This window comes from Salvia splendens, chromosome 13, assembly GCF_004379255.2.
Source record: "Salvia splendens isolate huo1 chromosome 13, SspV2, whole genome shotgun sequence".
Classification (NCBI taxonomy): Eukaryota; Viridiplantae; Streptophyta; class Magnoliopsida; order Lamiales; family Lamiaceae; genus Salvia; species Salvia splendens.
This window is the reverse complement of record NC_056044.1, coordinates 34846614-34872848: the sequence shown is the minus strand read 5'-3', so window position 1 is coordinate 34872848 and position 26235 is coordinate 34846614. Positions and strand designations below refer to the sequence as shown.

The 26235-nt window shown below is 39.1% G+C and overlaps 2 protein-coding genes across 2 annotated transcripts; both read left to right on the top strand.

Annotated features, from left to right (window-relative positions):
• The first annotated feature begins 592 nt into the window (after nt 1-592).
• LOC121761425 (probable protein phosphatase 2C 38) lies at nt 593-3389 on the top strand. The gene is made up of 5 exons (XM_042157075.1): nt 593-675; nt 1121-1400; nt 1647-2239; nt 2333-2572; nt 2652-3389. Exons 2-5 carry the CDS (start codon nt 1145-1147, stop codon nt 3177-3179), a joined length of 1617 nt encoding a protein of 538 aa, XP_042013009.1. The 5' UTR covers nt 593-675; nt 1121-1144; the 3' UTR covers nt 3180-3389.
• Nucleotides 3390-5006: 1617 nt separating this feature from the next.
• Nucleotides 5007-6534, top strand: LOC121760973 (probable protein phosphatase 2C 48). The gene is made up of 3 exons (XM_042156555.1): nt 5007-5181; nt 5474-6021; nt 6126-6534. Exons 1-3 carry the CDS (start codon nt 5007-5009, stop codon nt 6135-6137), a joined length of 735 nt encoding a protein of 244 aa, XP_042012489.1. The 3' UTR covers nt 6138-6534.
• Nucleotides 6535-26235: the final 19701 nt, after the last annotated feature.

Sequence of the window (26235 nt, the reverse complement as noted above, 5' to 3'; positions counted from 1 at the left end):
AGAATTTAGTACAAAATTAAAATATAATAAATCTTTTATATTTCACCGTCTCATAAAAGATGGCTAGTGGCGAAGACACGATTGGTTAGGTAGATAGATTATAATATAATTAATTAGAAATTTCATTTGGGTTGAACAAATAAGACATAAATAAGTTTTTATAAAATAAGTGTTTTTAAGAGAAAACGCAAAATAAATATATTTATCATTAGACAAACAAAACAAGATTAATTCACTTTTTTTACATATGACCACTTCATTTTTTTATGTTCAAATTTAAAACATAAAATATGATTAATTTATTTTCTTACGTGTGCTCTCTCTCGCTCTCCATATATAAATATATAATATGAAAAACGCAAACTAGAGATGTACTATTTTACTAGAAAGTGGTCATAATTAGAGATACAAAACAAGATTAATTAATTTATTTATTTTTATGTGAGTGAGTGAGTGAATTTTCAAAAAGCGAATAGTGAAGCGGGGGCGAAAAAAGAAATTCCAGATTAAGAAGGGGGCAGAATGTAAACAATAATTTGAAAGTTGGTTATACTTGTACACTAGCTTTCTCTCTCTTGATCAATCTTTTTCCCGCATTAGTGTTATAGCAAACAAGAAAAGGAAGAAGGAAGACGAAGAAGGCGCATACTCTTTCCCTTTCTCTACTGATTCCAGGTACATTTCTGCGTTTTACTATATTGTTTAATTGAATTAAGCAACTGATTCTTGGTTTGCGCATGTGTTTTCTTTGAGATTTTTTTGCATATTTTGTGTGTGGTTTAGATCAATAATGATAGTTCAAAAGTTTCCCCCACGATCTTGTACGAGTTCCTCTACGTCCGCGTTTTTGGTTTATTACTAGTTCCGGGACGAGGGGAATGGCTACTTCTGCAGCTGATTTTTCTGGTTTTGGGAGGAAACCTGATTAGAAAATGTTGTATTTTTCTTGGATGAAATATGTACTGGTGATTTTCTGCATTTTACTTATTCAGCTGAAACTTTTTGTATTTTTTTGGATTGTGATGGTTTTGGGAGGAAACTCAATAATATTAGTATGTGTTTTAGGATTGAATGTGGTTTGCTGACTTTCTGTATATTGTGATGTGGTTGTGGGCTTTAGGTAGGATAACGCAATAGGGAGAGTATGTTGGCCAGCATTTTCAAGCCTGCGAACAATATAGAGTATACGGAAATCAGGCTCGGGCGCCATCAATGGGGGGACTTCTCTATGGCGGCTGTTAAATCCGATCATGAAGTACAAAGCCATAGCCAGGTTGAGTCGGGGTCAATGAGATTGCATCCGTCAAGCCCTTATGGTACATTCGTTGGAATCTACGACGGTCATGGTGGTCCCAATGCTTCCGAGTTTATAAAAAACCATCTCTTTGAAATTGTGAAAAGTAGGCTTGTTGTTCTTGCTTTATCATCTGTTTTATCTTAGGCAGAGTGCTATTATTCCTATTACTCTTTTAGTTCAAGTGGATATATGTTTTATGGTAATAGTTGAAGATGGTTTCAATCTACTTGAACAGAATTCTAGCATTACTCTTTTACTAGTAGATTATTGTGAATTGGGATTCAATCATAATTCATACACAATCTATGCTGATAGTAATGCTAATTCGTTCGTTACTCACGTGATGCAGGATTAACGTCGGATCTTGGAGAAATGTCAAGTGATGTTCTTGATTTATCATTTTTGGCATTAGAAGAACAGTATACTAACTTGGTTCAGAATGAATCAGTAGCTTTCCCAAAGTTATTGTCTGCGGGGTCGAGCTGTTTGGTGGGCGTGGTAATAGAAGGACGGGTATACGTTGCAAATGTCGGGGATTCTAGGGCGGTCTTGGCGCAACTGCCTAGGAATAAACAACCCGTCCAATTGGTCCGGGAGAAAGTGGCAGAGCTCAAACTAAAGGCTAAGCAAAAACTAGGCCTCCCATCGATGCAGGGGCAACTGGTTTACATGAAACAACCCATCCCATGGACCTGGGAGCAACCACCCCGACCTCTCTCCCCACCCATGGAGCCCAGACCAATCGACCTATCGTACCTGGATGTCAATCCATATAGGCGGCCAAAGCTCAACCGAGATATCAAAGCCATCCCCTTATCGACAGACCACAACGTAGATCTGCCATCTATCCGGCGGGAGTTAAAAGAGCTGCATCCTCGCTATCCCATGATTGTCCCATACGATCACGAAAGAAAAATCTACCGTGTCAAGGGCATCCTTCGGGTGACAAATTCAATCTCAAAATCATCATATTTGGTTACTACTTTCCTCTAGAAATTCAATCTCAAAATCATGTATATATATTGTTGAACTCAGACTTCAAGATCAATCGGCGATGTTTACCTGAAGAGCTGGGAGTTCAACACAAGGCCTGATTTGGCGAAAGAATATAAGGTGGATAAGAAGTTTGAGAAGCCGATCATTTTGTATAATCCGGCCCTAGTCGACCAGGAGCTTCTCCCGGAGGATAAATTCATTATATTTGCTTCTCATGGGCTGTGGAAATACGTTGCCGATGAAGAAGCAGTTGACATGGTTCTAAATTCGTCGCGTAAGGTATGATTCCTACACCCACCCTTGACTTCGTTCATAATCTTATATTCTGTCCAACAACAAGTTCCCCCGTTTCCTGCAGGGAATAGCAAAGAAACTGTTGAAAAAAGCATTGAGGAGATGGGCAATGCATGCTCATAAGTTGTCATACAGGGAGCTGAAGAAACTCAACATTACAAAGAGGAGACTGCTCCATGACGACATCTCGGTTGTAGTTCTCTTCCTAGATCAAAAATTGATCGCTGGCGGCAGATGCAACCATCTCTCCCTAAAAGCTTATGAAGCTAGCAGCAGCCAGCCTGATATTGGTGGAGCTAGCACCAGCCAGCAACATAAAGGTAAAGGTAAAGCTAGCAGCAGCCAGCCTGATACTGGTGGAGCTAGCACCAGCCAGCAACATAAAGGTAAAGGTAAAGCTAGCACCAGCCAACTCCATACTGGTGTAGCTAGCACCAGCAAGCAACATGCTGATGGAGATAGCAGCAGTACCGATCGAGCTAGTAGCAGGAGCCAGCCCCATATTGGTGAAGCTAGCATCAGCCAGACCCCTACCGCCATCAGCAAGTCCAAAACCTGGCCCGGCTTCTCACGAAGAAGATACGAGACTTGAGCTCAAGGTAGTCTGAATGTTAGGAAATCACTGTTGAATTGGCATTTCTCTTTCCTCAAACTTGATATAAGTACATGTTAGTGATTATACACAACTGAGTGGCATATGAATTGTTGGTTGATGTATTAGGCCACAGAGCACTATGATAGTCATCTGTGTGGCAGTTTTGCATTTCCCCAAGTTATTAAGTGCAACAGCCTGAGAGGGGAGATGGAGGTTTATAGCAACTCAAAAGTTATTTTACTCAAGATGCCAACCTCTAGTATGATGGAATGGAATGTGATTAATGCTTCCATTCCATTCATTTGCTTGTTATAATGGAATGGAATGGAATGCTCATGTAATTGAGTTATGGAAATGCATATTAATTGTCATTTCATTCCATTCCATTATTTGTTGATGAATCAAGGAAGAAGAGAATAGTTAAAATAAAAGACATAGCCACACAACACAGTGAGTAGTAGTAATTTGTTCACTTAAAAAATACCTTAATCCTCTACACTTTAAGTAGTACTTGAAATTAGAATCTCAGTTGAAATAACAAGTAAGAAAACAGATGTTACCTCTCTAGTCTCTACAAATTATGGCAGTTGCAGCCACAGTCAATAGCCATGATCCATATATACCAGCTTCAAGGGGTTGGGATTAATTAATTATAGTACACAAAAAGTTTTTATACTTAAACTTAACATATTATGGCTAGTGGCAACGGCACGATTGGCTAGTTTATAGGATTCTTGGATGGATTATAGCAATTGAATTAATGTGGATTTTCTTTTGGGTTGATCAAATTAGACCAAAGTAATTTTTTTTATAAAATTGAGTGTTTTTTAAGAGAAAACGCAAAATAATATTAGAAAATATTCCTAATTAGACAAACAAAACAAGATTAATTCACTTTTTTTTACATATGACCAATTCATTTTTTCATGTTCAACTTTAAAACATAAAATATCATTAATTTAATATTTTACGTGTGTGTGTGTGAGAGAGAGAGTGTGAATTTTCAGAAATGCAAATTAAAGATACTCCATTTATCAGAAAGTGGTCATAACACAAAACAAGATTAAATCATTTTTTTATTAACACACAAAATGATTACTTTATTTATTTATTTACGTGTAAGTGAGAGTGAATTTAAAATAAAAGGAATAGTGAGGCGGGGAAAATAACGGCTTTTTGGGGCGAAAAAGAAATTCCAGATTAAGAAGGGGGCAGAGTGTAAATAAATTTGAAAGTTAGTTATGCAAACCGCGGCCAATTCTATCTGCATCACTATCTTTCTCTTTCTCGATCAGTCTTTTTCCCGAGCAAACAATACTCATTCCCTTTCTCTACTGATTCCAGGTACGTTTCTGCATTTTTTCGATTTTAATTGCGATTGCGATTTACTTGTATTGTTTAGTTAAAGCAACTGATTCTTGTTTTGCGCATGTGTTTTCTTTTTGATTGGAAAGTCAAGTTTTTCTTGGATAGAATATAGGTTGGTGAGTTTTTGCATATTTTTTTTGTGGTTTAGAGATGAATAATGATAGAAAAGCTTTCCCACGATCTTGTACAGTTCCTCTACATCATCGTCTGCTTGATCGAGTACATTTGTTTCGTTATGGAATTATCTTGGTAGAGTTGTTTCGGGGTTTGGATCGGGACATATGTTTTTATTATTGAAATAATTTTCTTTTGGATGGATTGATGGAATGTAGATTGCTGGCTTAGGTAGGATAACGCATTAGGGGGAGTATGTTGTCCAGCTTTTTCAAGCAGTCTGTGAACAATATTGAGTATTCGGAAATCAGGCTCAGGCGCCATCAATGGGGGGAGTTCTCTATGGCGGCTATTAAATCCGATCATAAAGTACACGGCCATAGCCAGGTTGAGTCGGGGTCAACGAGCTTGCATCCATCAGGCCCTTATGGTACATTCGTTGGAATCTACGACGGTCATGGTGGTGGTCCCAATGCTTCCGAGTTTATAAAAAACCAGCTATTTGAAATTGTGAAAAGTAGGTTTTTTAGTTCTTGTTTTAGCATTTGTATTATCTTAGGCAGAATGTGATTACTCTTGTAGTTTTAGCATCTGTTTTATCTTAGGCAGAATGCTATTATTCCTATTACTCTTTTAGTTCAAGTGGATATATGTTTTATGGTAATAGTTGAAGATGGTTTCAATCTACTTGAACAGAATTCTAGCATTACTATTTACTAGTAGATTATTGTGAATTGGGATTCAATCATAATTCATACACAATCTATGCTGATAGTAATGCTAATTCCGTCGTTACTCACGTGATGCAGGATTAACGTCGGATCTTGGAGAAATGTCAAGTGATGTTCTTGATTTATCATTTTTGGCAGTAGATGAACAGTATACTCACTTGGTTCAGAATGAATCTGTAGCTTTCCCAAATTTATTATCTGCGGGGTCGAGCTGTTTGGTGGGCATCGTAATAGGAGGACGGGTATACGTTGCAAATGTCGGGGATTCTAGGGCGGTCTTGGCGCAACTGCCTAGGCCTAAACCACCCGTCCAATTGGTCCGGGAGCAAGTGGCTAGGCTCAAACGAAAGGTCCAAGAGTCTAGGCAAAAACAACGCATCCCATCAATCAGGCCACCATACTCCCCACCCCTAGAGCTCAGACCACTCGTCCATTCGCATCTGGATTACTATCCATATAGGCGGCCCATGCTCAAGCGACACATCCAAGCCATCCCATTATTGACTGACCACTGCGCAAATCTGCCATATGTCCGGCGGGAGTTAATGGAGCTGCATCCTCACGATCCCAGGATTTCGGAATATGATCACCCTAATGACATCTACCGTGTCAAGGGCATCCTTCTGGTGAGAAGTTCAATCTCAAAATCATCAAATTTGGTTACAACTTTCCTCTATATATACACAAATTGAAAAGAGGAAATTGATCCATGACGACATCTCGGTTATAGTTCTCTTCCTAGATCACAAATTGATCAGTGGCGGCAGATGCAGCCATCTCTCCCTAAAAGCTTATGAAGTTAGCAGCAGCCAGCAACATACAGGTGAAGCTAGCACCAGCCAACTCCATACCGGCGAAGCTAGCAGCAGTAGTACCGATGGAGCTAGTCACAGGAGCCAGCCCCATATTGGTGAAGCTAGCACCAGCCAGCCCCCTACCGTCATCACCAAGTCCCAAACCTGGCCGCTTCTCAAGAAGAAGATACGAGACTCACTATTGAATTCGCATTTTTCTTTCCTCAAACTTGATATAAGTACAAGTTAGTGATTATGGCATAACTGAGTGGCATATGAAACTGAGCATATTCTGTAATAGTTACAACTTACTGCCCTATTACCATATGGATTTTCTGCTGGTTGATGTATTATGCCACAGAGCACTTGTTCACCCAATATGTATTAGGTCATCTTCATGGTGGAATGGAATGTGATTCATACATCCATTCCATTCATTTGCTTGATATAATGCAAAGAAATTGTCATTTCATTCCATTCCATCATACCAATTACCAAGAAGTGGAGTATTGTAGTACTAATTAAAAATAAAAGACATAGCCACATAGTGAGTGTAACAAATACAAGTAAATTTGCAAGAGGGTTACCTTAATCCTCTACAATGTAGTACTAACACATAGCACTTGAAATTATGACCTCAGTTGAAATAACAAGTAACAAAACAGATGTTACATCTCTACAAATTATGGAAGTAGCAGGCACAGTCAATAGCCATGATCCATACCAGCTTCAAGGGGTAGGGATTAATAGTACACAACAAGATCAAGGTAACATTGAAATTGACAACTCTGAATTTTTAATGCTTTATTAAGAAGGGGTTATGCAAACCGCTGCCAAAGCTCTGCATTCCTCTCTCGCTAACACTCCCTCTCTTGATTAATCCCTTTCCCGCATGAGTATTATAGCAGACAAGAAGTAGGAAGGAGGCGGATACTCTTTCCATTTCTTTACGGAAGGGGAAAATCTCCGGAATTCGTGAAAACCTCTGATTCCAGGTACATTTCTGCGTTTTTAGATTTTAATCTACCCTATTTCTCGGTGAGTTTTTGCATTTTGTGCGTTTGGTTGTGGGATTAGGAGGATAATGCACTGCTGATTTCTTATTCTCTATGGCGGCTATTAAATCTAAGCTCATAGTGGAAGGCCATAGCCAGCTTGAGTCAGGGTCAATGAGGTTGCATCCATCAGGCCATAATGGTACATTCGTTGGACTCTACGACAGTCGTGGTGGACCTGATGCTTCTGAGTTTATAAAAGACCATCTGTTTGAAATTGTGAAAAGTAAGTTTGCTCTTGAATTAGCATCTGTTTTATCTTTGGCAGAATGTGATTTTCTTGTCACTCTTGTTGTTCAAACAGATATATGTGCATATATGTTTTGTGGGAATAGTAAAAGATGGTTTGATAGTTGTGAGAATACTATATGATTTCAGTCTTTTTTCAATGGTTTCAATCTACTTGAACAGGATTCTAGCATTACTCTTTACTGGTCAATTATTGTGATTGAGATTCAATAATACAAAATCTATGTTGATAGGTACTGCTAATTCCTATGTTTTTTACTCACATGATGCAGGATTAACGTCCCGTGTTGGAGAAATGTGAGGTGGTGTTCTTGATTTATCATTTTTGGCATTAGATCAACAGTATCTTCAGTTAGTTAAGAAGCATTGGGAAGCTTGGCCAAATTTATTGTCTGCGCAGTCGTGCTGTTTGGTGGGCGTCGTGATTGGAGGACGGGTATACGTTGCAACTGCCTAGGCCCAAAAGAAGCGTCCCATTGGTCCTGAAGCGATTGGCTAGGAAAAAACGACATGTCCAAGCCATCACATTATCGGCCGACCAAAACGCAAATCTGCCATCTGTCCAGCAGGAGGTAAAAACGCTGCATCCGCGCTATCACAGCATCCTCCGATACAATGATTACTCCTGGCGTGTGAAGGACCTCATTCCGGTGAGAAATTAAAGCTCAAAGTCATCAAATTTAGTTACTACTTTCCCCTAGATATACAGAAACGAGTTAAGACTGCTCAAGTTCATGTCATATTATCTTGTTCAATCTCAGACTACAAGATCAATCAGTGATGCTTACCTGAATAGCTCGGAGTTCATCAGACAGACGGCCTAATTTGCCGGAAAGATCTAGGGTGGGACCACCGTTTAATAAGCCGTTCATTTTGAAGGAACCGGCCCTAGTCAACCATGAACTTCTTCTCCCTGGGGATGAATTCATTATATTTGCTTCTCCTTGGCTATGGATACACCTTAGCAATGAAGAAGCAGTTGATATGGTGAAAAATTATGTAAGATTTGTACACCCCACCCTTGACTTCGCTCATAATCGTATACTCTCTGCACCAACAAGTTTCTCCATTTCCTGCAGGGGATCGCAACAAAACTGATAAAAAAAAAGCATTGGAGACATAGATTAGGTTACTGTTTTGTTTCTTTTTATTACTATTTCTCTTTATAATTAGAGACACTACACTATACATTTAAGTACTACGATTTTTAACAAAATTTGCAATGCATAGACAAAGGGAAAAACAATTAATAAACATTTTTACAAAACAATATACTCCTACTAAATAAACATTACCCTAAATACACCTATACAAAAATAACTGCTGATTTCTTCTTGTCACCAAAGTTATAATTCCCTCAAATTAATAATTATTGAAAAAGCAGCAAAAGCTTGAATCCCACAACATGGATGAATTTGCAGTTGGGTTATTTGCTCGTGCAACAGTACCTAAACATATTTCATAAAATTACATAAAAATTAGTTCATCAAGTTACATAAAAAACTAATTAGATGAAAAATAATAACTTCTATCTATTTTTTTTCAAACTCAAATACGTACCCGTGATACATTCTAACGGGTTAACACGTTGTCCGCATCTCTCGGGAAGTGTTTGGGCTCTCGAGATATTAATACCCATCGATTTGACTAAATCAACGGCCAACGTTGACATGAAATTGCAAAAGCATTGTGGTAGTGATTTAACAATGTTGTCTAGTAACTCGCAACAAGTATGTGGAGGTTGTCTAGTATCGTTAAGGTAGCTTATGCAGAACCGAAGCTCATCTATGCATCGTTGTTGTTGTTGTTGTTGTTGTTGCGCTCGACTTCCGATGAATAGACAAGAAAATATAATGTTTGTGACCATCAAACTAATTAGCACATTATTCCCTACTTTTATCTCCATGTTTTGTTCCTTTTATTTTTAACCCAAGGTGTGTATATAAATAGGTGAGAGTGGTTTACATTTCATGTAGGTGGGAGTTTGGTTAGTAAACTAGGTGCATTCTAGATGATTCATAAACTGAAATTTCACTTCATTTCAAGTAGAGGAATGAAATATATTTATTCAATTACTTACTCATTGACTTTATATGTTATTTTAAAGTAAAAAAAATAAAAGGAAAATCGTATACCGCTGGTAAAAAATAGCCAAATTAACTCGTCCTTTTAAATGGGCTTTAGATACTACAAATAAATCTACTACTTATATTGGCCTAAATAATAGATATAGCATGGTCTTTTCCATTTAAATGGGCTTTAGATATTAGCTGATTGGTCAGGTTCATGGAAATCTCTTTTAGGCCCAAACACTTATTTAGATGAGAGATCACTTCTATTTATATTTAGTCTTTATAATAATTAATTGCAAAAAAAAATCATAATTTACGGGGAGAATTTTCAATTACATATTATCCGCTGATATATATAATGTATAATGAATCTTCCATTATTGAGAGTGATTTTTGCCAACCAAATCCCATCACTTATGCATGAGGTTAAGGTAGAAACTTTTTCTCCCTTATAAATCAGACATTGCATTTCTTTATACACACAATAATATATTTTCAGATAATATTTTGCACATATATTTACAATGATAGTTGTTTGTGTGTGAGAATTATTTTTTAAGCACAAACATGTAATTTCCATGACCATAAATCACATAAAAAACCAATTATTTAGATTAAAAAAAATGTATATAACCCTATGTATAGGCCCAATATAGTCAAGATTTTACCATGCATAGTTTCAAAGGCTGGACTTTATTCTAATAGTATCACTCATACTACTATAAAGTAGAATCTAACAACATTTGAACACATATATACACCAAATTAACCTCTGTGCAACACTTCTATTTGTGACAGTGTGTGTTAGAGAAAGAGGGTTTGACCATGCTGTAATATTGACTTATACATACACATATACCTATACATATAGAGAGAGATAGAAAACAAAGCACATAGTACACACACAAATAATCTTTGCATCATATGCAACAAAACTAGTCCACAGAATAGTTGGTGTGCAAAATGAGGGAGACAAAAGGCATGTAGTAGTAGTTGTAATAAATAAGGGTGAGAGACAGAATTTAATTTCTTATTTTGCATTTCTCATGAAATGTTATTTTCTCCACAGCTTCAAAATGTTGTAGAAAAATGTGCTTCACTGCCAAACTCCAACTAGTGATAGGAAATGGAACTATGGAGAGGAACAATAAATTAAACAGGGCCTGCAAATTTTGCATTTTCTAGATATAGGGAAAAATATTTCTATTTGTTTAGTCAATTCTCAAAATAAATAAATAGATGTGTTAGTTTATTATCATGTGGGATGCTGACTCCAGATTTGAATTGTCATTTAGTATCATTTCAAGAAATCTATTTTATGATCTAAAATAAATGATAATTGTTGTTTGAATTTCTTCTTTAGGCCTCATTGAAAACAAAGATTTGAAGTATATACACCGAAATATAGTACGGAGTATAAAATTAATTTAGAGACCAGTTGAGACAATTAAATTTTCTAAAATTAATTTATAGTTTAATTTCTTTCTAGTTATTTTAATGCAGTAGTAATTCAAAAGTGCATGTAATTAAACTTTAAAATCAACGTATTAATTAGTTGATATCGATGTATATAATATGTATAGATTTATAAACACAGATACACAATTTTCTTGCAACTATGCAACCATTCTTCTGTCTAAAATAATTTGGTATTTATGGCACGTTGACCATGTACACGAATCCACATTCATAGAAACATAGTAGTAATAATATACACATGATATGTCAATCAATCAATATATTCAAATGTAACTAAATATTGCATGGATGGATTGATGGATTTTATTCACATAATAGTAGTAGTATGAAATAGTTTAATAAAAGTAAATTTCCATTTTATTGTGTGTGTGTGTGTGTGTATTATGTTACCAAATAATTATACTAATAAATTATTAAATTGTTATCATATTATGTTATTGATAGTCAGTTGGGCTTTGTTTTGTTTAAAGTTGGTCATAATTGGAATCTACATATCATTAATATTCAAGGATGACTAACAATTAAAAATAAAAAAAATGCACATGGAACATATAAATTTCATAAGGGGTCCATTCTCACCATACAGGATGGATTTTGAATTTTCTTAAATTCCAATGCCACATTCTGTTACAAATTTTGTTATATTTCCGAAAATTAGAAAGTAGAGTAAAAAAATATTGTAAAAAATTGTTACTGATTTCAGAGTAGTGTTTACATATTGAGAAAGAAGTATATATGACAAATTCATATTTATATTTTAAGAAAAGAATAAAAGAGAAATTATTATATAGTGAGAGATGGGAGTATATTTATGAGTGGGGGCAGAGGAAGGTGCATGGAGTTGGCACTGTCCAATAAATGCAGACTGAATGGGGCAAAACGGATGTAAGTAAATAGTTTGCATAGGATGTAATGTCATGTCTCTTTTCATTTTTTCTTTTTTTCTTTTTTTCTTTTTTTATGTATGTATATGTGTATAGAAGAGAAGAGATGAGTAGAAGAGAGAGAGAGAAAAGAAAAGAAAAGAATTGAAGAGGGACAACCCGAAATAAATGCTAGTTTTCCATTTGGGTTTGGCATCGTAAGGCGTGCTTCTGTCGGGATATCCCCCTACTCTTCAAACCGTCCCTTTCACTTCATCTTCAACTTCAAATCATGCACACACCCACACACACTCACGTACTCATCATCCAACGAGTAATACTACTACTACTACTATTCAATATATATGGTGATTTTAATTTTCTTATGCCCTTAATTGATTAACTATTATCAATATTTTAGGCTTTTATCTCACTAATTCTATCAATATCTATTGTATAAATTAAACCGGGACGAAGAATGCAAGTGGACATCAACCCCAATCTTTACCGTCTGAGGGTTGAAGCGAAACTATTACACTATAGGGTCGGCCAGATCCAAATGTCAAATTTAATAGACTTAATCGATCCCACTTGAATTCCTATCCACAATATGAATTAATCGAGTTGGGTTGATGTATGTGGCTGCGTGGATCTATTCGCTTCTTTAAAGGCATCATACTCAACAATTTGTCACTAGCTAGTCCCAAACAACTATACCTTCTCGATCTTCCTCGTGTATTCACTAGCTAGTATTTTCTTTTTGATGTATAAGAATGATATCAAATCCCATTATCACATATGGATTAGGAAAACCTTATTTGGAGTTTTTTTTCCTTCTATTTATATTTTTTCACATAGCAATTTTGTGTAATTTTTTTATTTTGTACTTGTTGAAGAATTTATTGCATCAAATTAGTGTATATAATTATTCTTTTAGAATTTATTGTCACTCTTTATTAGATTTAAAAAATTATTATTATCGTTGATAAATTTAAGGACAAGCCATGACAAATGAGACACAAAACTAGGATAAAATCTCATCCATTTTTTCTCCCCATTCTCTTTAATTATTTTGTTGGGTTGGGGCCCCCGATTTTGGTTTAGATTTTTATCAACAAATTTGAATTGTATTTGTATCAAACATTAGACATATGTGTGACATTTGAGCTACCACATATAGTCTCGATCAATTATTGCACGTAGATATATAGCTGCAATAAATTCACGGTGACATGCATTTAGTATATTAGCTTGGTGGTTAATATTAATGGATATATACTTAATCGTTACATATAATATTTTTTTACTAGTATTATCTTTTGTCAAAGGAGAAAATAAGAAATAGGGAAAATCATTAATATTGGACGAATAACGAATTAATGCTCATCATCTTCATCAATTGGTCGGTATTAGGTAGTACTTGATCAATTAATAAATCCAATCAAATAATAATTACACTGTTAAACTAAACACATAACAAACCGAATGATACCATTTAAAAGAAAATAATTGATAAAAAGCCCAAGAAAAACGAGTAATATATGAACAAGTAGAAATTGGTCCCCTACATACTATAAAAATAGGTAATTTAAAGCTACCCAATATATAATTAGTACACTACTATACTTTTAATGAATAAATACTTCGATGTTTAGTGGTATTAATTTATATGGTATGGTTACTAATATCGTAAAATTGTCAAATATCTCTTAATTGAAAATTTCCGATTTTTCAATAAAAGAAAAAGAAAAGAACAATTTAGCAAAGTGGAAGAGCCAATCTTCTCTCTCCTTTTCTCCTCAGTAACATCCGCTGACCTAACATAATAATAACACCAACTACCTATATACAAAATGGACTCTTCATGTTTGCTCTCTTTTAATTCCTTCTGATCATAAATCTGATCAATGAAACTCGTGCACCAATAATATACACATATATACAAGATTCACATGGGGTTGGGGGGTCAATTGACCTACTTGTCGATCCTAGAGGGCCGGAAAACTATGTTAAATTCCTTCCTGTCCTTTGAACTTCCACCTCTCCACCCCTTAGGTTGAGGTTCACTTCCGCCCTTCGTAGGGCATCCATTGCCAATGACAACCCCTTCTGTCGTTTAACACGGCGACGACCTTCTTCACTTTGTATAATCCCACGAGTTTTATTTATTGGATAATTCATACACATGTGTGTGTAAAAACTATTTGTCTTTGAAAGAATTATCCATCCTAGTTTTATATGAATTCTTTGTCTATGTAACTCTGACAAAATATAGTATAAAGTTAGAGAAAATAGGAACCAAGAAAAAAAGTGAAGGATAATAATACACAGTAACACATACTCCATAAAGTTTATGTGGGACTCAAAATCATTGAGAAAAGAACTATTTGGAACAAAAATGCTTAGAAAAGGACCAAAATCAAAATGGCCCCCTACATCCTATACATATGGCCATATACATATTGACATTTTTGTTCCAACCTAATTAATTATTATTGTGAATTTGTGGTCATCATAATTTTGAAAATATAAAATAATTGCTAATTAAAGCTCATTATTCATGTTATCTATGTACACTTTTCATTTTAATGTATACATGTATATATAGATATGTGGAGTGTGTGAAAAAACGCAGAACACACAGTGGGAAGCAGTTGCAAGAAAGAAAACAATGGTATGTAAAGAATTAATGGGTTGAAATAAATAAATGGTAGTACATGATTAATAGTATATAATATAATTATAAATATGTATACATGTGAAAAAACGCAGAACACACAGCAGGAAAGAAACAAATACAAAGATTAAGGCTGAGCAGTACCTGATGTACATGCATAGGAGAGTCCCACTGTCAAACGCATTTAAAGTTGAGGCTATCATTGCACGGCTACGTCATCGTTGTCCATCCATATTTTTTTGAAATACCAATTTTTTAATTGGTGTTACCACCATTTTCTAATCTTTTCAAATTAATTACTACTCCTACACATATGTAGTACTCCTACAATACTCGAATTAATGTAAATTCTTTTTCTAAGATTTGATGATGAGCTGAGTACATGAATGTCTTAATGTATAACTACTAAAAGGGATTTGTTATGTGGTTTTATATTTTTAGTTGAGGATTTTCAAGTGATGGGATACGAACTAAACAACTAAACAATAATTGCGAGCCCAATAGCAGTGACGGCCCATCAGCCCAAAACCCAAGAAAGAGTATCAGTTCGGCACAACCAAAGAGTTCGGTCACAGCCTATAGCTCGGCAAAACCCAAGAAAGAGTATCAGTTCGGCACAACCAAAGAGTTCGGTCACAGCCTATAGCTCGGTAAGAGCCGACCAATCGAGCTCAACTCTCAGATCGGCAAAAGCTGATCGGCAAAGTTCAGCAGTTCGGTCTCAGTATTCGACCGAACAAGGAGATAGTGGACCCATGTAGGATCTCCACGACCTCCATTACACCCACGATCTATTTAGTGGTATTAAGCAGTTATCAACCCCCCTACCAGGGCTGCAAACCACGATCTTAGTTCGAATGTATAAATAGAACTTAGATCAGATAGACCAGGGTTAAGTTCTCTAGATCTTGAATCTCATATAGAAAATCAGTATTGTAATCTGTAAGCGAGACCAAGCAATACAAATTTGCCCTCTATTCTTCCCGTGGACGTAGATTTACCTCAGTAAATCGAACCACGTAATTCTCAGTGTTGTGATCTTCATTTATTACTTGCATTTATTCCCATCAAAAATTCGCTAAATCATCACTGGCGCCGTCTGTGGGAACACAGAAAACCAAAACTGTGATAAAAGCGAGTTTTTGATCCTCTTCCACCAAAAAATGCGTACCAGATCACATAATACCCATACTTCCGTCCGTGATGAACGTAAGGAAGCTAGTCCAGCCCGTAGGTCTGGAAAACAGCCTCGGGAGAAATCTGCCTCCAGTTCTCACGGTGAAAGAACAAACCACTCAAAAAGTCATCGCACCGAGCCTCCCCAGCAGTTCGATTTGAATGAGGCTGTCAAGTTGTTCTTGGCTGAGAAGCAGGATGAGTTCTTAACATTCCTGCAAAAGAGCCAGAAGCCGGAGAAGAAAACGGCGGATTCTCTCTCCCCCTCCAGACATGAAAGTCACTACCGCAGTAGTGTCGTATCTTCCAGGAGAAAGAATCCTCACCACCGATATGTTCCTTCTCCTCCTTGTTACCGAAATCACAGGAGAACTCCATCTCCACCAAACCGTAGAGATGTCGGATTCGCTATGTATGGAGCGCTGAAGACTCCATTTTCGGATGATATCACCAGAACTCCGTTGCCACAGAATTACCGAACTCCGTCAGTGACTTATGACGGGTTAGTGGATCCTCATGATTTCCTGGGACGCTATCAGTATAATATGGCGAACCAAGGTCTCAATGAGGTTCATATGTGTAAGCTGTTTCCCGAGCTGCTCATCGGGAACGCAAGAAGGTGGTTTGATAGCCTCCCTCAAGGCAGCATTAGATCTTACAGAGATCTAATGGATGCTTTTCATAGGAGGTTCTTCCAGAAAGCTGAAACCCGAATCACTTCGGCTCAGCTGCTTTCTATACGTCAAGGTCGCGATGAAAAGATTAGCGACTTCATGACAAGATTCCACAAGGAATGCCTACAAGTAGATGATCTCAATGATCTACTTGTCATTTCGGCATTCCAAAATGGAATTCTGCCAGGAGCTCTCTACAGAAAGCTCGTTGAATGCAGTCCGCAAACAGCTCAAGAAATGTGGGACATTGCGGACCAGTTTTCTCGTGCTGATGAGGCAGACCGTCGAAAACGGTCTTTAGACAGCTCTTCCAGAGGAGACAAGAGGAAGCCCGATCATAGCGATCAGGGACATCCTCGCCGAACTCCTTTTGAAAGAATTCAAAGGGCACCGGTACAAGACAGATTGGGACCACGTCTCAATCCTGAGAAACCACCCGCTCAGTTCGTACCATTGAACAAGTCGAGAGCGGAAATTTTCGAACTGCATTCTGATATGTTCGAAAAACCAAAGTCGATGACGAAATCGGCCACGCGCCGAAGTCAGGATAAATATTGCTCCTTCCATCAAGACCACGGTCACGATACCGAGGAGTGCCGAAATTTGGCAGCAGATATTGATGTTCTTGTGAAAGCAGGGACGTTAAAAAAATACCAAAGCAAGCCGCCGAAAAAGAATAAGAAACAGAGAAGTGCGAACTGCGCTCCTCAGGATCCTAAAAGGCAACAGGATCCCGAAGACGATGACGAGCCGCAATATGATGGAGTGATCCAGACTATTGACGCTCTCCCAGCCGGGAAGACTAAATCGTCTCTAAAATCAGAGCGCAGAGGCTTCAATCGAGAGGAGCCAACACATAAAAGGCTGAAGAAGGAGGAAGTAATTACATTTTCAGATGCAGACCCCGTCCCGGCCATTTCTCCTCATCAAGACGCTATTGTCATTCAAGCTGGAGTGGCAAACAAACTGATCCACAGAGTGTTTGTGGATACAGGAGCGTCGGTTAGCATTCTTTTTAAAGAATGTTTTGATAAACTGGAAGTGGATCCAGCTCGGCTCAGTCCGGCCCCACTTCCTCTGAAAAGTTTCGCCCAGGAGGACACCCGCCCTGAAGGAATTATCAGCCTTCCGATTACGGTAGGAAGAGCGCCTACTAGCTCCAGTACGGTGATCGAGTTTTTTGTGGTAAAAGCTCGATCCCCGTATAACATTATACTGGGAAGAGACTGGCTCAACACAGTTCGGGCCATTTGCTCTACTTATCACCTTACAATCAAGATCCCCACTAAAGGAGGGATAGCAGTCATCCGAGGTGATCAAAAGAGAGCAAAAGAATGTTTGCAGATTGCGCTTAAAAGTGCCGAACAATCAGATCGGCACCATCAAGCATAGCAATCACAGCAGCCGGAGTCAGAGGCAGGCGAAATGAACGAAGTCACACCGGAGCCGAACTCGATGAAAGTTCAGTTATACGAAGATGATCCATCCAGAACGGTCAAGATCGGTTTCGCGGGAACACCTCTACTCCGGGAAAAGACCATCCAGCTCCTCAAAGAGTACAAAGATGTCTTTGCGTGGTCTCCGTTGGACATGACTGGAGTGTCTCCCGAGGTAATTACACATCGGTTAAATATTGATCCTTCAGTCCGGCCTATAAAACAGAAGCAAAGACTCTTTGCGGCAGAAAGAAATCAAGTCATCCATGACGAAGTCCGCCAATTACTGAAAGCGGATGTATTATTTGAAGTAAAATATCCTTCTTGGGTGGCCAATCCTGTGATGATCAAGAAAAAAGAAGGAGGATGGCGGATGTGCATAGATTTTACGGATCTAAATAAGCACTGTCCTAAAGATTGCTACCCCATTCCCAACATAGATAAAAAAGTAGAGGCTCTGATAGGCTTCGAAATTTTCTGTTTTCTTGATTTGTATAAAGGATACCACCAAGTTTTAATGGATGAGAATGATGCTTCAAAAACGGCTTTCATTACTGACTTCGGTATTTTTGCTTATAAAAAGATGCCATTTGGTTTAAAGAATGCCGGAGCCACATATCAAAGGATGGTAGATAAGCTATTTCGGCACCTGATCGGAAAAGAGGTTGAAGTGTATGTTGACGACATAGTTGTTAAAAGCAGAAGCACTTCGGAGTACGAAAACAATCTCAAATCCACTCTCGACGTGCTCAAAAAAGCCAACCTCAAACTCAATCCCCAAAATGTACCTTTTTGGTAGATTCGGGAAAATTTCTGGGTTATTGGGTTTCAAAGGAAGGACTCAAGGCAAATCCCCTAAAGGTTCAAGTTGTTCAGAACATGGCAATGCCGAAGTCCATACATGATGTGCAAAGGCTAACTGGATGTCTAGCCGCACTGAATAGATTCCTTTCCCAAGCAGCCGAAAAGCAAATGCCGTTCTTCAATGTTTTGAAGAAGGCACCAAAGTTTGAGTGGGGAGCCGAACAGAAAAAGGCTTTTGACGAACTCAAAAGTTATTTAACCGAACTTCCTACTCTCTCTGCTCCAACAGATGCCGAAGTGATATTCTTATATTTAGCAGCATCAGATCAAACCATTAGCGCGGTGCTTGTACGAGAAGAAGGCCTAAAACAGCGTCCTATCTACTTTACAAGCCGAGCATTAAGAGGTCCCGAAACAAGGTATCAGCCTCTGGAAAAAATTGCTCTGGCATTAGTAAATGCAGCAAGGAGACTGCGGCCATATTTCTATGCTCACAAAGTATGCGTCTTAACCGATCTTCCACTTCGGCAAGTTTTGACTAAGCCAGAAGCATCAGGCAAAATTGCCAAGTGGGCCATAGAGTTGGGAGAACATTCAATAGAATATCTACCTCGGAAAGCCATCAAGGGACAAGCCTTGGCAGATTTTCTTGTAGAGGCAAAGTTCGATCAGGCAATCCCTATTATTGCCGAACAGAAAAATCCTACCAATGATGAACTAACACAGCCCCAGAAACCCGAAGTAGAGCCGCCGGACTGTTGGATTGGATTCGTAGATGGAGCTTCGAATAAGACAGGAAGTGGAGCTGGTATTCTACTTATCGCTCCCGACGGACACGAAGTAACTTATTCACTTCGGTTCTTATTCCCAACCACTAATAACGAAGCCGAATACGAAGCCCTTCTTGCCGGACTTCAGTTAGCGCAACGTCTACTTGTCAAATCTCTCAAGATTCATTGTGATTCACAAGTCATAGTGAATCACATGCTGGGTACAAGTGAAGCCCGTGATGAAAGGATGAAAAAATACTTGGACAAAGCGCAAAGTATTAGCCGAAATTTCTCTTATTTTCGGATAATCCGCATTCCCAGAGCGGAAAATAGCCGAGCAGATACTTTAAGTAAGTTGGCCTCATATCCGAGCTCAAAGGTGGAGGAATTACCGCACAGAAGCATTGATGAAGCTGAAGTACACTCAGTAACCAGTTCACCAAACTGGATGACGCCAATATTAAAGTATCTAGATCAAGGACAACTGCCCGAGGATAAGAGAGAAGCAAGGAAAATCACATGCCGAGCACGTCGGTATGAACTTCATGAAGGAGTCCTATATAGAAAGTCCTACCTTCAACCGTTATTGCGATGTGTAGGACCAGAAGAGACAGATTACATCCTTAGAGAAGTTCATGAAGGATCTTGCGGTAGCCACATCGGAGCTAGAGCATTAGCTAAAAAAGTTCTGAGATGGGGATATTATTGGCCAACTTTGGTACAAGAAGCAGTACAGCTAGTTAAGAAATGTACGAAATGCCAAATCCATGCAAATATCCCAAGGACGCCGCAGACTGATCTATGTGCTATGCAAAGCCCTTGGCCTTTTATGCAATGGGGCATAGACATAGTAGGACCACTACCACAAGCTCCCCGGCAAATGAAATTCTTGATCGTTGCCGTGGATTACTTCACAAAGTGGGTGGAGGCTGAACCATTAGCTACGATAACAAGCTCAAAGGCATTAGATTTTGTCTGGAAGAACATAGTTTGCCGATTTGGCATACCCCATATCCTCATTTCAGATAATGGGACTCAGTTTACTGACAAAACATTCAAGAATTGGTGCCAAGAGTTGAATATTCAACAGCGGTTCACTTCAGTCTCTCACCCACAAGCAAACGGACAAACGGAAGTAACAAACCGTACTTTGGTGAAAGGATTAAAAACTCGGTTAGAACGAGCCAAAGGACAATGGGTAGAAAATCTTCCTCAAGTCCTATGGTCTTACCGAACTACACCAAAAACCTCCAACGGTGAAACTCCGTACAGTCTAGTGTACGGCACTGAAGCCGTAATTCCGGTTGAGATCGGCATACCCAGCCCCCGAACCCTTCATTTCTCAACAGAACTGAATGACGACGGACTGAGAGCCGAACTAGATCTTGCCGAAGAAAGAAGAGAATTGGCCTTCATAAAAGAAGCCAAGTACAAGGAGCAAGTAACCCGGTATTATAACCAAAGGGTGAAAAAGCTGCAGTTTCAAGTGGGAGATCTCGTATTGAGAAACAATGAAGTAAGCCGAGCAGAAAAGCTGGGCAAACTTGAACCCACATGGGAAGGTCCGTATCGGGTGTCAGAAGTCCTGGGAAAAGGGTCTTATAAATTGACTCACATGTCAGGAGAACAAGTACCCCGAACATGACATATTTCCAACCTCAAGAAGTTCTATTTGTAAGAGACAAGGTCCGGTCAGTCTTGTGTCTAGTTCGGTCCTAGGGTTATGTGCTTTCATATTTTTATTGTTCTTTATGCTTGTCGTTTTTTAAAAAAGTTTAAAATCTTTTTCGTCCTTTTTATTTGTCTCTCTATGTGCGTTTTGTCTCTCTATGTGCGTTTTGTCTCTTATAAATGTTACTGAGGTATATTGATCATTAAAGGCTGATCCCCTTTTTTAGATCATGTATTAAAGACAATTGTGAGTCCAAGCTTCTAAGGAAGATACAAGACTCCACAATTCAGCTTAAGAAACAAGCAATTCGTCTGAAACGAACTGCAATAAGCCGAAAAACACTTCGGTTAACCAGGGAAAGTCCAATCCAAGCGATAAAACTCGCCAAATAAGGACACTAACTAAGTCCGGTCAAAGAAGAGTTTACTTCATAAGACCGAGGACGAGTACAATAAATGAAATAAAAAATCGCTGAACTGTAAATACGCAGTGATAGAAGCGAAATGAAAAAATTTCATTTATTAAGTCTTGTTGGGCATGCAATTCCGCTGCCCTACGAGAATGCGTTACACCATTACAAAGGACTATTCTACTGTCTACGATTGCTAAAGTTGAGCCACCTATCCGAAAAATCCTCATGATGCTGAGTTCGGTCGTTCCGAGCAGTTGAAGAATAAGTAGGTGGACGAGATGCTCTGATCGACCTACCGCCTCTTCCCTGAGTCCGGGAAGTTCTAGCACCTCGGCGGCGAAGAGTCTCTTCACGAAGCATTCGCTGATCTTGCTCACTCATATTCACAACTCCTCTACGAACTTCAGGGCGTTCTTGTCTTGACGTTTCCGGTTGCTCCTGAGTCCGTTGCTGATTTGGAGTAGAATTTTGAGTAAGTGGATTAGAGGTTTGAGTTGGAGTGTGAGCATCTGTTAGCGGGAAACGGCTAAGGAATCTCTCGATTGAGGGACGCCGGGAAAGAATGATGTCGTACAGAGAAGCCAAGCGCCGCAATGATTTCACAACTTGTTGGCAAGCCGAGCTCTCCAGCACATTGTTCTTCCGGAGTACATGAAGCTCCTCCCACAGTTCATCAACTTGATTCTGAACTTCAGATATAGTCATTCCCCCGCGCCCGCAGATGAAATCTTCATATGCCGTCCTCTCAGCGATGACAGTATTCAGCTCGGCCTCCAGATCTTTCTTTATGGACTCTAAGTCCTTATTGTTGGACTCCAGCTCCACTAAACGAGCCAAGAGTTCATCATACTTCATCTGGTCATCTATAGCTTTTTTCTCAGCTTCATTTAAAGCCAAAGAGTATAGCCGCTTCCAGTGAAGTACCTCCAGCTCCTTAGAGTTAAGAATACGAAGCAGCTATGTCAGTTCGGCATTTCAGTTTACCGAGCAGGCAGTAAACCACAATAGGAGTAAAAGAGATTAAGAAGAGCTATAAGGAAGACACGAGTGTAGAAAGAAGAATTTTTTTTCATTCACAAGAAAAAATTTACACAAGGAGGGCTTCAAGGCCATTTTACAAATAGAAAGAAAGAAACTAAACTAAGAGAAGGGAGACGAAATCATACTTCGCCAGTTTCGTCTCCGGCTTCCCTGTGGGTTTCAGCTTCTTTCTCCTTGTCGACCTCGGTCTCAGCCTCGGCCTCCCTCCTCCCTCCCTCCTGCTCGGCGCCCCCATCGCCGAGCTGCTGCACCTCTTGCTCGGCGTGCCCGTCGCCGGTCAGCTGATCCTTCTGCTCGGTCTCCTTGCCGGCCTCATTTTCCTGCTCACCCTCTTTGAAAATTGAAGCGGGTGAAACAGGCCCCAAGGAGGCAAAGATGGCCTCCATGTTCTCGTCACGGTCAGCACGGCAATTACGGACTCGTTCAGCAGAAAGCAGGACCGATGAAGACGCAAGCTCCTCAAGGAGCGGCAGACTCTGGAGACGCGCTGCAATCTCCCGGCCATACAGCGGCAAGACGACTTCGGGTTCCTGCTCAACATTATCGGTCATCAATTTCAGCAGATCACCGATAAGGGCCGAAAATTGATTGCTCAAAAAGAGTTTCTCCGTGTAAACACGGAGAGCCTCCCCCTGAGCAACCACGGCAGCCGCCTCCCTCTGTTTCGACCGCTCTCTCTGGATGATGAGCTCGTCTTTGGCACGCTGGGCTTCATCCTGAGCCGAGATCATAGCGGCCCTTGCCCTCTCAAAGTCTGCCCGAGCCTGTTCGGCCTGGTGACGAGCAGCATTCAAATTCCTCTGCATCTCATCATAATCGCTGGACGCTTTAGAGAGTTCAACGGTGACGAGTTTGCAGAGCATATTGTTCCTCTGAAAATGGAAAAAGGAAAAAGTCAACAGAGGGGCCACAAAAAAAATATAGGAAAGAAACAAAGCCAGAAAATCAAGAAGAAAATTCACCTCCACAAAGTCCTTTGGCCATAAAAATTGCTCAGAGATATGTTCCGGAGTGGCCGTAACCACTCCTGATCCATAACCCCCCTGGACGATGTCTCTCTCTGGCGCTTTTGGGGGTTTCTGAATCTTCGCCTTCCCCCTTGCCGAGGTCGATCCCGACTTTTTTGGATCCGAAGACTGACTCGAAGAGGTCTTCTGCCTCTTCGGATTCTTCTCGGCATCAGACGCCGAGCTGGTGTTTTTCTGTTTCTCCGGCTCCTTTGATTCGGAGGATTTGCGACCAAGCCTGCTTAGCATGTTCACTGCCAAAAAGCAAGAAAACAAAGTTAGTTTTCGCCGCTAAAGCAGTAAAGCATAAAAAAGAAATCCTCACCCTCAGTCTCTCCGTCCGAAGACGAGGAGTCGAACACGAAGTCACCCTTGATGAGCTCAGATTCCAAATACTGTTTCCTAATCATGGGAATCTTATTGAGCCCGCCCTCGAGCTCGTCCAACGGTTCTACCCGAGGATGAGGAATTACGGACTTCGGCCCTCTCCAGGAAAAGTCCGGAGCCGCTGTCCTATTGTAAAAAAAGAAGCGATTTTTCCACATCGGCCATTTGGTTTTACAGAAGGCTCTAAAGGGCTGTAAAGGGATCAAGTAAAACCAGGATCCCTTTCTCTTAAACTGAAAGAAATTAAGGATTGCCCTCAGAGACAGATCCTTTTCTAATCTACGCAGCTCGGCAGCAAAGGCCGATAAGTGCCTCCAAGAATTTGGAGTCACCTGACCTAAAGGAAGTTGGAAAAAATCAAGAAGCTCTACAAAGGCGGGGGGAAGAGGGAAACGAAGCCCGCATTCTAAGCAGGCTTCGTAAACGGTGGCATAACCCTCCGGCGGCGAGTTAGCCCTATGAGTGTCGTCGGGAATCACCACTAACCCCCCAGGAAGAAAATATTTTCTGTGTAAGGATATCACAGTATCCTTACTCAAAATGCTGTGAAAATATTCTACCGTCTTCTCCCCGGACTTTTTCCGGCCAGAAGATCCCTTACCCCCCTTCCTACCACTACCTGATTCAGAAACAGTTTCAGAAGAAGAAGACATGATTCTTACTCTTTGATGGTCGAAAGTCTCTGAAGAAATTCTTGAAGAAGCGGAAGAAAATTTTACGAAAAAGAGAAAGAATGCAGAAGAAATAATCGCAAAAGTGTTCCAATGATGAAGAAAGGAAATATTTTTCAAATTCGTCGCACCGTTTCAAATCCCACTTTTTCTGGATTCTCTGGCCGGATTTGCTGTCGCATTTAATGCAGACACGTGCAGAGCACGTCCCCTGACGTTAGCCTCCCCCTTACACTTATCCAAAATGCCGAAGTGATTCACTTCGCTTTTCGGGGGGGGTGGTGATGGGATACGAACTAAACAACTAAACAATAATTGCGAGCCCAATAGCAGTGACGGCCCATCAGCCCAAAACCCAAGAAAGAGTATCAGTTCGGCACAACCAAAGAGTTCGGTCACAGCCTATAGCTCGGCAAAACCCAAGAAAGAGTATCAGTTCGGCACAACCAAAGAGTTCGGTCACAGCCTATAGCTCGGTAAGAGCCGACCAATCGAGCTCAACTCTCAGATCGGCAAAAGCTGATCGGCAAAGTTCAGCAGTTCGGTCTCAGTATTCGACCGAACAAGGAGATAGTGGACCCATGTAGGATCTCCACGACCTCCATTACACCCACGATCTATTTAGTGGTATTAAGCAGTTATCAACCCCCCTACCAGGGCTGCAAACCACGATCTTAGTTCGAATGTATAAATAGAACTTAGATCAGATAGACCAGGGTTAAGTTCTCTAGATCTTGAATCTCATATAGAAAATCAGTATTGTAATCTGTAAGCGAGACCAAGCAATACAAATTTGCCCTCTATTCTTCCCGTGGATGTAGATTTACCTCAGTAAATCGAACCACGTAATTCTCAGTGTTGTGATCTTCATTTATTACTTGTATTTATTCCCATCAAAAATTCGCTAAATCATCATCAAGCTTCTTGAATTATACCCACAATGTGTAGTTATTATTTAATTGCTATAATTTCTATATTGCATTTGATTTAATGTTTCGTTCTTACGGGTAATAAAGAAAATTAAACTAATATGCATTTCATGAGAATTTTGACTAAGAGTGTACTATAAATATAATACGAAAGGGGTGAAATTAAATAAACTAATTTCTTATCGTTGAAGAGCATTAAATTTTGTAGTCACGTCTAGTTGTTAGGGTCTCTTAATGAGGGATTGGGTATCTCAATGATGCCAATTATTTCCTAACAGAATTTTGAACAATAATTAATGAGCTACAACAAAATACTAACATAATGTATAATGTTCTCTTCTAAAATTATTAAAAACCAATAATATTTTCAGATGGCAATTTAAATTAATTTTCTTGCATCTTACATTGTCTACAACAAAATTTTTTAACTGTTTCATAGTATCATATTGTATGTATTTCAAATATTGTTCATATTGTTATAACTATACTTAATTAATTAAAACGATCGATTAATTTTTATTTATTTTCTCAACAATTTTCTATTCAAATTAAACATAATATATATACACTCATGAATTTCGAATTTCATCTTTTGAAAATACAAAACAAAATTCCTAAATATCATAAACAAAAAATAACGTCACTATCAATATGTAATAACCAAGACAAAGA